The 14,174-nt window shown below is 38.9% G+C and overlaps 1 protein-coding gene across 1 annotated transcript in view; it reads left to right on the top strand.

Moving 5' to 3' along the window:
- The first annotated feature begins 11,697 nt into the window (after window positions 1–11,697).
- The window catches only part of LOC113024717 (creatine kinase M-type), a 29,045-nt gene continuing 26,568 nt past the window's right edge, over window positions 11,698–14,174 (top strand). The window contains exons 1-3 of the mRNA XM_026172005.1: window positions 11,698–12,272; window positions 12,730–12,776; window positions 13,848–14,046. Coding sequence (XP_026027790.1) covers window positions 12,257–12,272; window positions 12,730–12,776; window positions 13,848–14,046 — 262 coding nt within the window. The 5' untranslated portion in view covers window positions 11,698–12,256. The remainder of the gene's footprint in view (window positions 12,273–12,729; window positions 12,777–13,847; window positions 14,047–14,174) is intronic.

Raw genomic sequence — 14,174 nt, 5'->3', positions numbered from 1 at the left:
GCTGCCCTGGGGCAGACTGACAGAAGCGAGGCTGCCATATCGCGCCATCGGCCCCTCTGGCCAACACCAGTAGGCGGTAGGGTAAAGTGTCTTGCCCAAGGACACAACGACCAGGACAGAGAGCCCGGGGATCGAACCGGCGACCTTCCGGTTACAGATACGCTTCCCAACCCCCTGAGCCATGGTCACCCCAGTAGCACAGGAACAGAGCGGGAGGGAGAGACAGAGAAAAAGCCAGGGACAACAACCTCACATTCATTCATTCATTTCATTTATTTGTTCATTTTCAGGCACAACAAATACCTATATTGAACATAAAATGCACAAAACAAAAAAAAAACATTAGAAAGGTATAGTAATCATCCACAACTATTTTCAGTTGCAGATGATAAAGGATTCAGAAAGTTAGTCATGCAAGCCCATATGACAGAGAATATGCATGTATTTTTTGTTTTCATATTATAATTTATATTTAATTGTGTTGTGGTTTGCAGTGTTTTGTGTTGTTTCACTTTAAATGTGTAAAAGGAAAAAGCTAAAAATTTAAATAGTTAAAAGTTGAAATGTGAATAGTTGATTTTTGTATTATATGATTTATTTATTACATTTTATGTGGAGTGAATAAATAAAAGTATATTTACGGTGGCCCCTACAGACAAAGCACATACAAACTTCAAATCATGTACGAACTCTGAAGCACGTACAAACTCCAAAACACGTAAAAACACGTACAAACTCCAAGACATGTATAAAAGACAACAGAAGTGCTCCAGGATGCTAGGGGCAGTGTTGAGCTTTTGTTACCTAGTGGCTACACAAGCCAGCAAGTACCAACGACCGGATTTGGTGTGTGGTAGTAACATGTAAATGAACATTTTTTTTTTTAAATTATTTGACTATATATGAATGCTTGTGTATAAATACACAAACAATACACATATGCTTTCATGCTTTCAATTGTGTAATTTAAGTGATCTAGGTAGCTCTGTTTTGGAAGTTCAGTTCATGCTAGAAATGTGTTTTGGAGTTTGTACGTGTTTTGTCTCTAGGGGCCACCGCATATATTTCTATATAAACATATATAAATAAAACCACTTTTTTTTTTACATTAGTAATTCCTTTTGTGCATAATTTTATATTATTGTTAATAATAAATTAACTGAAGCAACAAAACCTGAAGAGCCGGTTCGGAACCGAAAGAGCCGGCTCTTTTTAGTGAGCCGATCCGAAAGAGCCGGTTCTCTAAAAAGAGCCGGAAATCCCATCACTAATGGGTTGTGATACAAAGATTTTGTGTAAAGCGTTTTCTAGGAGATTGGATAAATATGTGCTTAATTTGATAATAGACGATCAACAAGGTTTTGTTAAAACGAGACAAGGCTATCACAATAGAAGACGTGTCCTCAATGTACTGTATGACAAAAACAATAATGACACACCACTGTTATCACTAGATGCATGCAAAGCCTTTGATAGAATAGAATGGATCTATCTCTTACAGGTGCTCCCCAAATATGGACTGGGTGAAACATTTCTCAAATGGATCTGGTTCATGTATACAAGCCAGACAGTGCAAGTTTTAACTAACAATAACATGTCAAAACCCTTTAATTTACAGCAGTCAACCAGGCAGGGCTGCCCTCTGTCTGTTTGTGTTAGCAATAGAGCACAAACACAATGTTCAAATATAAGGGTGTTTATAAGTGCACGTGACACCAGGACACCCTAGGCTGGAGGTCGATGATCGATTTTTGTAATCATATCACCAGACCTGGACATTCAGGTAAAGAGAGGGGCTGAGCTATCAATTGATCACCACCCAGTGGTGAGTTGGATCAGGTGGATGCTGGACAGACCTGCCGGGTCACTGAGTCCAAATGGACCATGTTCATGACCTCCATTGCCGAAGTCACTGCACTGAGATTCAAGATTCAATTCAATTTGTCACGTGCATAGTTATACAAGTACAACACAGTGAAATGTGACCTGATACGCTCCTCGACTATGCAAAAAAGAGAGAGAGAACTTTATATACAGTGAATGAGTATATACAAAGAGGACATTATGTGCAAGTGGGTGAGTTATATACTTTGTATAAATTAAGATAAAATAGAACAATCTTGAAATTTACAGCTAGTGTACATAGCGTAGGTAAGATGTTAAAGTGTCTTGTGCTGTAGTAAAGCCAGAATGATCAGGAGGTAATTTAGTCATTTAAATCAGCTGTGATGGATCAAGGACAAATCTAAAACCTGCAGGACCTCAAGGCTCTTCAGTAGGGATGGGTATCGTTTAGGTTTTATACGATACCAGTACCAAACCGGTACTTTTGAAACGGTGCCGGTGCTCGAACCGGTGCTTAAAGAATGGAGAACACAAAATTGGTCCAAAAACCTCTCATGTTCAGCTGTTTTTTTGTAAAAAGATAACAATGTTAGCCTTTTCTGCAGCTATAGGGGATTTATGGTATTGCTCAAGCTATCAGATACGGCGCATTTCTCGGCTTTTAACAAAATGCTATACGTTGCCAGGTGTTTCATCAGATTCGAGGTGTTACCTCCTTTGCACAGTATCACCTTGTTGCACTTGTTGCAGGCTGCTGGGTTTGCAACTTTTGCTGTGAAGTACAGCCAGAATTTGACCGCTTCACCTTGGGCATTTTTAATCTGTAGCTCTGCTCTAAAAGAATGTACGTACCTGGGCCTGCTTACTATCCTAGGAAAGGTAAAATGATTGGCTAGAATCCATCTCAGGAAAAAAAAGCACCGAAATAAAGTACCGAAATGTGCGCTGCTTTTCGGTCTGGTTACTACCGTTTATGTCAGAACCGGTGCCGGTACCCATCCCTACTCTTGAGGCCTGGAGTTGGCCACCACTGCTTTAGATGGCTATCTATTTAAATTATTTCTTGATTCAACAGGTCTGCCAGTAATCAGGCCCGCGTTTGTTTAGTGAAACTGAACTCAGCTTTCTAAAAGTGGTTAATCACCATTAATGGTTTAAAAAGAGGGACGATTACTTTTTTACACACGACCTGGTAGGTTTGGAAGATTTTACTCCCTTAATCAGTGAAATGCTCATTTAAAAACTGCATTTTGTATTTACTTTTTTTTTTTTTAATTTACAATTTTTTGATGATCTGAAACATTTAGGTGTGACAAAACACTAGGAAATCAGGAAGGGGGAACACTCTTTCACACCACTGTAGGTGTCCCAAGCTTTACAGCATCATCATTCAAAAAGCCTTGAGGCTGCCAAAGGAAACAGGCATAGCACTGCAAATATTTCCTGGATGAACAATTCCCAATTTTAATGAATTAATCTCAATTCACTCTATTACTTAAAATGTAACATGTTGATAATTTTCAATTTATGCAAGTTCTAAGAAATTATCTTTTTTTTCATATATTTTTATTGAAATTTTCTTTTATAATTCAATTCAATTCAATTTTATTTATATAGCGCCAAATCACAACAAAAGTCGCCTCAAGGCGCTTCATAGATACAGAGAAAAACCCAACAATGATATGACCCCCTATGAGCAAGCACTTTGGCGACAGTGGGAAGGAAAAACTCCCTTTTAACAGGAAGAAACCTCCGGCAGAACCAGGCTCAGGGAGGGGCGGGGCCATCTGCTGCGACCGGTTGGGGTGAGAGAAGGAAGACAGGATAAAAGACATGCTGTGGAAGAGAGACAGAGGTTAATAACAGATATGATTCAATGCAGAGAGGTCTATTAATACATAGTGAGTGAGAAAGGTGACTGGAAAGAAAAAACTCAATGCATCATGGGAATCCCCCGGCAGCCTACGTCTATTGCAGCATAACTAAGGGAGGATTCAGGATCACCTGGTCCAGCCCTAACTATATGCTTTAGCAAAAAGGAAAGTTTTAAGCCTAATCTTGAAAGTAGAGATAGTGTCTGTCTCCTGAATCCAAACTGGAAGCTGGTTCCACAGAAGAGGGGCCTGAAAACTGAAGGCTCTGCCTCCCATTCTACTTTTAAATACTCTAGGAACAACAAGTAGGCCTGCAGAGCGAGAGCGAAGTGCTCTGATAGGGTGATATGGTACTACAAGGTCATTAAGATAAGATGGGGCCTGATTATTTAAGATTTTGTATGTGAGGAGCAGGATTTTGAATTCAATTCTGGATTTAACAGGAAGCCAATGAAGGGAAGCCAAAACAGGAGAAATATGCTCTCTCTTTCTAGTCCCTGTCAGTACTCTTGCTGCAGCATTTTGGATTAGCTGAAGGCTTTTCAGTGAGTTTTTTGGACATCCTGATAATAATGAATTACAGTCGTGCAGCCTGGAAGTAATAAATGCATGAACTAGTTTTTCAGCGTCACTCTGAGACAGGATATTTCTAATTTTAGAGATGTTGCGCAAATGGAAGAAAGCAGTCTTACATATTTGTTTAATATGTGCGTTGAAGGACATGTCCTGGTCAAAAATGACTCCAAGGTTCCTCACAGTGTTACTGGAGGCCAAGGTAATGCCATCCAGAGTAAGAATCTGGTTAGATACCATATTTCTAAGATTTTCAGGGCCGAGTACAATAACCTCAGTTTTATCTGAATTAAGAAGCAGAAAGTTAGCAGCCATCCAGGTCTTTATGTCTTTAAGACATTCCTGCACTTTAACTAATTGGTGTGTGTTATCTGGCTTCATGGACAGATAGAGCTGGGTGTCATCGGCATAGCAGTGAAAATGTATGCTATGTCTTCTAATGATGCTGCCTAAGGGAAGCATGTATAATGTAAACAGAATTGGTCCTAGCACTGAACCCTGTGGAACTCCATAATTAACCTCAGTGTGTGAAGAGGACTCTCCATTTACATGCACAAATTGGAGTCTATTAGATAGATATGATACAAACCACTGCAGTGTAGTACCTGTAATACCTACAGCATGTTCTAATCGCTCTAATAGGATATTATGGTCAACAGTATCAAATGCTGCACTAAGGTTATACAATACAAACAAATGTTTGAACATCCTCACATTCACACACCCATCCACACTTCAAACCCTTCTTCTTTCCCTTCTTTCTCATGAACAGCCTCCACCTCCACTCCCTATCATATCCTTGTATGGCTTCCACATATTCATAAAGTCCAATTGTTTGCCCTTGGCAATATATGTTAGCCTTTCCAGGCCTAGAGAGTCTGCAATTTCCTTCTTCCAGAGTCCCATGGAGGGAGCATCCATACTCCTCCAACATAGTGCAATGGCTCTTCTGGCTTTAAGTAGTCCATAGTCCAGTAATTTAGTCTGTTTTGCCAGTTGTTTAAATTCCCTTGGATATTCCAAGTACACAGAGTTTACCTTTTAAAGGGATTTTTACCTTAAACATTTCAGACAGACATTTGATTGCATCTTTCCAAAATTCCTGGATTTTAGGACATTCACATGGAGAAGAGTTCCCTTTTCAACTTAACATTTAGTAGAGATGTCTGAAATGTGATTGGACATATGATGGAGCTTGATGGGTGTTTTATAGGTTCTCATGACCCATTTATATCGGAGAAGTGTAAAGCGCATGTTTATTGTTTGTTTTTGTGCTTTTAAGCAAGACTGGTTCCAATCACTTTCATCTATGTCCTCTTGGATTATCCCTTCTCCATGCATCTAACATGGCTGAGTCTTTGGCTGAGGAAAGCATCAATAAGTTATAATACATAGAAAGAAAGCCTTCCCTTTTGTATTCTCAATGCATACCTCCTGTATTTTTTGTAATGGTGGAAGGTCAGGAATCTGTTGCATTTTTGATGACATATAATTTTTCAATTGTACCCACATAGCAAAGTTGGTATGGCCCGGATCTGACCCACACAATCTGCTTACACAGGGCCCACATGACGGCCCTTTGGTGGCCCAAATCAGGTTTGCCAGATGTGGCCCGCACAACGCCAGTTGTAGACACACTGCTGGCCCTGTGCTGGCCCAGAACAGTTTCAGCTCTGGCCCCAGATGTCAGCCTAATGTGTACCTCAATCAAGCCATGTAATAACAACATGTGTCGGAACATAATAGTGCAAAAGTAACATGACAAAACTCTGTTCGCACAGTAAATGGACTGATTGTTATATAGTGCTTTTCGAGTCTCCCAGATTACTCAAAGTGCTCTATACAACATGCCACATTCACCCAATCACACACTTTCTCTAAACTGAGTGCTTCCTCACATCTGGTTGACATACACCCTGCCGTGACACCAGTCAGTCAGAAGTGCCAGCTTGATGTCGGATCCGGGCCACACCTGTTTTCTATGGGCCTGGGCCACATAAGCCAAACCACAATCAAGCCAGATATGGCATGTCATTACATAGACAGGCCTGGCCCATATCTGGATGACATACGTCTTATCATGCCGGAAGTCAGCCAGCAGTGCCGGCTTGATACCAGATCCGAGCCAGATGTGTCTGCTATGTGTGTAAGTATTTAAGGAAGTGCTTTGGGGGTATTAAATATTTTTTGACCTGACCAAAAGTGAGCAACATGCTGTCTGCATATAGATCTTTAACTTTTTGAATCCCTTCAATTTTCCACATTTTAAATCCTCCATCATTTTTACCAGGAGTAAACTTTTCATTACCCCAAATAGGAGTGAATTGCGAAAGCGTTGGAGGATCGCCGAAATTTTTATGTGTTGCATGCCAAATTATAATTGTGTTTTTCAAAAATGGGTTTGTTGTATTCTTTTTTAATATCTCGGTGTCTGAAGAATATAGAAAAGTGTTTAAGGGAAGATCTAGAACAAATTCTTGCTCAATGTTGACCCAGGATGTTGTTGGGCAAAAATAATGGAAATTTCTCCACAGCTGTAAAAGACCCAGTGCCAGTTATTGCACATGATTGCAGCTGTTGCTGCTAAGGGTGGTCCAAAAAGTTATTAGATTTAGGGACAATCACTTTTTCACACAGGGCCATATAATTTTGGATTTTTTTTCCCCTTAATAATAAATACCTTCATTTAGAAACGGCATTTTGTGTTTACTTGCGTTATCTTTATGTAATATTTACATTTTTATAATTATCAGAAACATTTAAGTGTGACAAACATACAGAAAAACAGAAAGGTGGCAAACATTTTTTCACACTATGGTATTTTTGGATGGGGAATGTCGCTGCATAGCCACTTTCAGATTTAGAGAAATTAAATCAGGTTGTTTGTTTTGTCAGGTTGTTTTGCAGGATGTTTAACAATATGAAAAACATAAATCATAATGACAACAGAAAACAATCAAAATTACACAAGTTGACACACACAAGTTGACACACACAGGTTTAAATGACTACTAAAGGTAGCTATCCTCCCCTGTGATCTGTTTGCTTGTAATAAGTGTATGTCTATAAAACGTTAGTGAGTTTCTGGGCTTGGGGGCATGGTGAAAGCAAAAAAAATTATTAAAGGATCTCCAGGAGAAGATAGATGAACTTTACAAAACAGGAAAAGGATATAAAAAGTTATCCAGGAATTTGAGACTGCCAAGTAGCAGTATCTAAACTCTGATTGAGAAGTGCATGTATCTAGCATAGTGGGCATAATAACAGCAGAAAGCGCACACATACTTGCTCATATAAGTTACTATTGAAACACATAATCAGGCAACAACAAGAACCACTCTCATTTACATATTGCACCCTTGTGGAACCTCTCGCTACACTTTTTTTTTCCTGAGTGATGTATGTCTTTTATTCTCATTCATTTAAGCATCACACACAGTGAGCAACATTAGCTACACATTAGCTATGGGCACACTAAGGTTTGTCACATGGAATCTGTTGGAGCCAGAGGTTAAGGATAAGAGGTTAAATATATTTTAAAAAACAAACAAAACAAAAAAAAAAACTACAGGCAGACCTGTCACAGCTACAGATGAATTTAAAACACTTGTGTTTCCTAATGTGTTCTCAGCCTGCTATATCTTTAGGGGAATAGTAATTTTAATACATAAAAGTGTTAATTTATCGAATTTCCCAGAGGAACCCACCCGAGGGATTAATAAAGTTCTATCTTATCTTATCTTATCTTATTTCACAGTACTCAACAGAGTTATAGATCCAGAGAGAAAATTTCTAATCATGAAATTATCTATACAAAGATATGTATTGTAAGTGTATAGGGCCCAAATGTTGACGATATCTTGGTCTTCCACGCTTTTTTTTTTACTGTAGACTCTGAATATCTAGGTTGCTCTCTTGTTCTTGAGGGAGACCTCAACTTTAGACTAAATTAAGAAATGGACAATCTTAATGCAATAATCCAGGTACAATGGCTCGCAAAAGTATTCGGCTCCTTGAACTCTTCCACATTTTGTCACATTACAGCCACAAACATGAATCAATTTTATTGGAATTCCATGTGAAAGACCAACACAATGTGGTGTACACGTGAGAAGTGGAACAAAAATCCTACATGATTCCAAACATTTTTTACAACTAAATAACTGCAAAGTGGGGTGTGTGTACTTATTCAGCCTCCTTTGTTCTGAGTGCAGTCAGTTGCCCATAGACATTGCCTGATGAGTGCTAATGACTAAATAGAGTGCACCTCTGTGTGATCTAATGTCAGTACAAATACAGCTGCTCTGTGACGGCCTCAGAGGTTGTTTAAGAGAATATTGGGAGCAACAACACCATGACGTCCAAAGAACACACCAGACAGGTCAGGGATAAAGTTATTGAGGAATTTAAAGCAGGCTTAGGCTACAAAAAGATTTCCCAAGCACTGTTCAAGCGATCATTCAGAAATGGAAGGAGTATGGCACAACTGTAAACCTACCAAGACAAGGCCGTCCACCTAAACTCACAGGCCGAACAAGGAGAGCGCTGATCAGAAATGCAGCCAAGAGGCCCATGGTGACTCTGGACGAGCTGCAGAGTTTTACAGCTCAGGTGGGGGAATCTGTCCATAGGACAACTATTAGTCGTGCACTGCACAACGTTGGCCTTTATGGAAGACTGGCAAGAAGAAAGCCATTGTTAACAGAAAACCATAAGAAGTCCCGTTTGCAGTTTGCCACAAGCCATGTGGGGGACACAGCAAACATGTGGAAGAAGGTGCTCTGGTCAGATGAGACCAACATGGAACTTTTTGGCCCAAATGCAAAACGCTATGTGTGGCGGAAAACTAACACTGCACATCACTCTGAACACACCATCCCCACTGTCAAATATGGTGGTGGCAGCATCATGCTCTGGGATTGCTTCTCTCCAGCAGGGACAGGAAGCTGGTCAGAGTTGATGGGAAGATGGATGGAGCCAAATACAGGGCAATCGTGGAAGAAAACCTCTTGGAGTCTGCAAAAGACTTGAGACTGGGGCGGAGGTTCACCTTCCAGCAGGACAACGACCCTGAACATAAAGCCAGGGCAACAATGGAGTGGTTTAAAACAAAACATATCCATGTGTTAGAATCGCCCAGTCAAAGTCCAGATCTAAATCCAATCGAGAATCTGTGGCAAGATCTGAAAACTGCTGTTCACAAACGCTGTCCATCTAATCTGACTGAGCTGGAGCTGTTTTGCAAAGAAGAATGGGCAAAGATTTCAGTCTCTAGATGTGCAAAGCTGGTAGAGACAAACCCTAAAAGACTGGCAGCTGGAATTGCAGCAAAAAGGTGGTTCTACAAAGTATTGACTCAGGGGGCTGAATAAGTACGCACACCCCACTTTGCAGTTATTTATTTGTAAAAAATGTTTGGAATCATGTCTGATTTTCATTCCACTTCTCACGTGTACACCACGTTGTGTTGGTCTTTCACGTGGAATTCCAATAAAATTGATTCATGTTTGTGGCTGTAATGTGACAAAATGTGGAAAAGTTCAAGGGGGCTGAATACTTTTGCAAGCCACTGTAAGTAAATCCCAAAAGGTTGATTCTGTTCATCTGGACGTAGCATTTTCAGTGGGAGAAACGTTTCGTCACTCATCCAAGGGACTTCTTCAGCCTCGAAGAAACCATAGAAAATGTTGAAATGGGGTGAGACTAAACAGTTCCTGTCCAAGCAAACGCACAGGACCTCCATTACCAAAAAAGTCAGTTGTTAGCAAAAAACAAGAGCGTGTTTTCAGCAAGAGAAAGTGATTATCGCTATATGACAGCACTGAAAAACAATCCCATTATCAGGCCAGTGTTGTTCAAGACCCCCGTGATGAGGAAGAGCTCAGGCATTGTGTATTGCCTTTTTACCCCCTTTAATTGGCCAAGACAGTGTTGGGCACCAAGTGCCCAACATTCCAGATTACCAGTCCAGTTTCAGTGCCATCCACATTATTTGTTACTTTCTAATTATATCACATTGCATTACCTTATTTACTTACCCCATGTAGAAAGTAGTTAGCTTTTTTGTTAATTGTTTTTCATAATCAGAATCAGAATACTTTATTATTCCCTATGGAAATTATGTAGGTGAAGTTGCAGAAACTAACCTAATGAGCCACCGACTAACCGATTGCATTACTTTGTGTCATGCCTTTGTCAGTTAACCTTCCAGTGTCGGTAGACACATAGGTCATATGGCCAATTTAAGAAGACATGGCTGCAAGACTCAGCCTAGCTGAATCCCTTTAGGATTTAAAAGTATCAAATATCCTGGGTCAAGATATTAACTCCAAGTTGATGCATCTCTGATGCAGTAGTAGTAGTAGTGGAATAATGATTGATCCTAATTAAATTTTTTTTAAAAGTGAGAAAATAAATTGTATTAGATGGAGGAGTTGTACAAGGAGATGGCCACGCGCAGGAATGATTTACTGAACGACACAGGAAATCATTCCTGCGCGTGGCCATCTCCCTGTACAACTCCTCCATCTAACACACTCTAAGCACTGCAATAGTTACACCCTTTTTGCACACGCTCTACAGTAAAATAGCAATTGACAAAGTTCACAGGTTAGAGTGTAATGCCAATCATATATATTCCACCCCTGTAATATTCTTACCTCTGTAATATTCTTGATATGTATAATTGAGTGATTTGTATATATTAGCACTATTTCTTAAATCTGTAAACTCGGTAACATATTGTATTATTTAAATAGTTTGGTCTGTTACTGTTACTGTCTTGAAGCAACTGTAGCCCACATAATTTACTTAAGGATTAATAAAGTATTCTGATACTGATTCTGAAATGAGTAAAATACTTTACTAACTCATATTTTATTACTTAATTCGTTAGTAAAATACAAAATCCTTTATTTTTATACATTTGACTTTTCTGGTCCTTCATTCATGTCACATTTTTGTTTTTTCATGAGAATTTCCTGCAAACCTTTTTTAATTTTGTTGTTCGTAGGAGCAGTGTGTAGAATTTTGAGGTCAAAAATGTTTGCAATCCAGATGGATTACGGTTTTAATATTGCAAAATGTGGAACAAGTGAATACTTTGTGTATGTACTGTAAGTGGTGGAGTTGAAGAACTATGTATTACACATCCTTTACTTTAATTTAACCTTTGCAAAATAAAACTGTCAGGCTACTAGTGTCTTTCTCCCTCTGTGACTTTACCTACCCTCTATATTGGTACACGTAGTGTTTGACACCTGGTGTTCAATGTTAATTTTTATCAGGCGGAAGTGAAAATGGTAAATGGCCTGCATTTGTATAGCGCTTTTCTAGTCCATAGGACCCCAAAGCGCTTTACACTACATTCAGTCATTCACCCATTCACACACACATTCACACACTGGCGATAGCAAGCTACATTGTAGCCACAGCTGCCCTGGGACGCACCAGGGTCGTGAAATGTGTTGCAGGTAAGACAGGGGAGAGAAAGATTTAAATCTGATGCACTTTAACTAGTTAGGACACTGTGTTTTTAATTTCAGAAAAGACATCTACATAGCACCACTAGATCATCACTGTCAAGATTTGATTTCACAGAAAGCTGCTATTGAGCACATTTTTTAAGTAAATTAAAAAAAAAGAGAATCAAGCCATATGAACAAGACTGTTCAAAGCCATATGCACTGTAAGAATAGAATAGAAGTTAAAAAACAAAAAACCCCATGATGTCATACATTCTGAACTGAGGGATTAGAGCATGACCTCCCAAACACACATTCAGAGCAGCTCAAACATAGCAGCAGTGGTGTGTTGTGTGTGGTTATAAAAAGGGTGACATTGTGCGGACTGTAACTGGACTCCTGCAGGCTGCAGGATGAGATGCTCACCACAAACACAACTATTCTTAGATATTTTGTTGGTGTTGTACAGACAGCCATCTGTTTTTCCATCAAGACGACAATATGTGGAGGGTCAAACGTGAGTGTCCCATCATTTTCACTGCATGGTTCTTTTTTTCCCATTCACTGTAATAAAGATTTTTGCCATACACTGCATGACTAACATCTTTTATGTTACTTAAACTGAGAAGATGATCTAACTGATAATGTAACCAGTGGTATTAACAGGTTAAAGTCAGAATAACATCAAAAGCTAATATGTTTGCTATCAAGTATAGTTACAAGCCTGATACAAACATTAATCAGTATGTAGAGTGCATTGATTTAGTAGTAAAGAACGCTAGCATTTTAAGTAGAAAATCATCAAGTTTTCACCACTGGATTATTGGTTAACTGAAGTCCTTTCTGATCTTGTCTCTGGACCAATATTTTCATACTTATATGAAGATTTTTAAGACTGACTGTGTTTCTGTCTTCAGTACTGTTAATCTGTTTGATTAAAATTTTGATCTCTTACCTTTTTGACTTCTGCTCAGCTCCAGTTACATTTCCTAAGGAGGTGAAATACCGGCCAATTTTAGAGGTAATTATATCAATGTAAGAATAAGAATAAGCAGTGTGATACAGTGTAATTCAATAAAAAGAAATTGTGTCATCTACAGCTGAAGTCAAACATAGCAACAGAGTATATCAGAAGGTAATTATGGATTAGATATTCTTGATCACTGATCATTTTGCAGACGTGAACTAACAACAGACACTCAGCAGCCTCACTGTTTTTACAAAGTGGGACAGTTCTTAGCAGTTTTCCTGACTGATTTTAAATGCTGTCAAAATCTACTCTCATAACATGAATACAGTGTAAGATCATAGCAAAAGGTTTATTTCGCAACCGGTCGCAGCAGATGGCCGCCCCTCCCTGAGCCTGGTTCTGCCGGAGGTTTCTTCCTGTTAAAAGGGAGTTTTTCCTTCCCACTGTCGCCAAAGTGCTTGCTCATAGGGGGTCATATGATTGTTGGGTTTTTCTCTGTATCTATGAAGCGCCTTGAGGCGACTTTTGTTGTGATTTGGCGCTATATAAATAAAATTGAATTGAATTGAATTGAATTGAATTATTTGTTTATTTTTTCGTAACTTTTGGTAGCTAAAGAAAAAAGGATGAAAATTTTCATTAAAAAAAAAGTAACAGAAAGATGACAACATTACATTTGTCATTCAGCATTGTGGCTGTGTTATTCTGTCAACCCTATAATGCACTTAAACACATATTTGATACATGAGTTTCTGAGACCTCTATCTCATCGACATGATCAATACATGCCATAATTTCAAAATGTTATGGGTAAAATTCTTTTTTTTCTAAAATTGACATTGTTAACAAAAAGTTGCCAAAAACGCCCAACGTATCAAATGTAATACAAAAAATATACAATAAATATATTATAAAAATATAGCATATACAACATGATGTAGCCAGAAAATGTTTGTGGATTTTGTTATAAGGGTTAATAAACATCTCATTTTTTAATTCATATATTAGGAGACCTGGATGTAAAATGTGATGTATTGTTCTGTGAACAGCAGTGACCTCTGGGTTATTAATATAATAGTTGGTCACTTTACTCTCTCTTCTGTGTTTGTCCTTTCTCTTAAGAATTTGATTCCCCCTGACCCCATGGCCCGATTTCACCTGAAGAGAGGTTTCCCTCAGGAGGAGTTTCCTGACTTGTGCAGGAACTTTACCTGGATGGGTCGAATCCTCACACTGGATCTGTACCGCCGACAGTTTAACCGCTGCACCCAGAGTGGAGTAATCTTTGATGACGTCATTCGTCCCGGCCTGGAGGAACCAGGTGATGTATTTTTTTTTTGTTGTTTTTTTTAGTTATTTTGTATGTGTGAGATTTTTCTTTGCATTGTAATGTTGATTTAAGTTCAAGTTTTATACAGTTTACTGTTGCATTTGGTTCTTTTTATGTGT

This window comes from Astatotilapia calliptera, chromosome 6 (genome assembly GCF_900246225.1).
Source record: "Astatotilapia calliptera chromosome 6, fAstCal1.2, whole genome shotgun sequence".
Lineage (NCBI taxonomy): Eukaryota > Metazoa > Chordata > Actinopteri > Cichliformes > Cichlidae > Astatotilapia > Astatotilapia calliptera.
The sequence above is the reverse complement of the archived record's forward strand: the minus strand, read 5'-3'. Positions and strand labels throughout refer to the sequence as shown.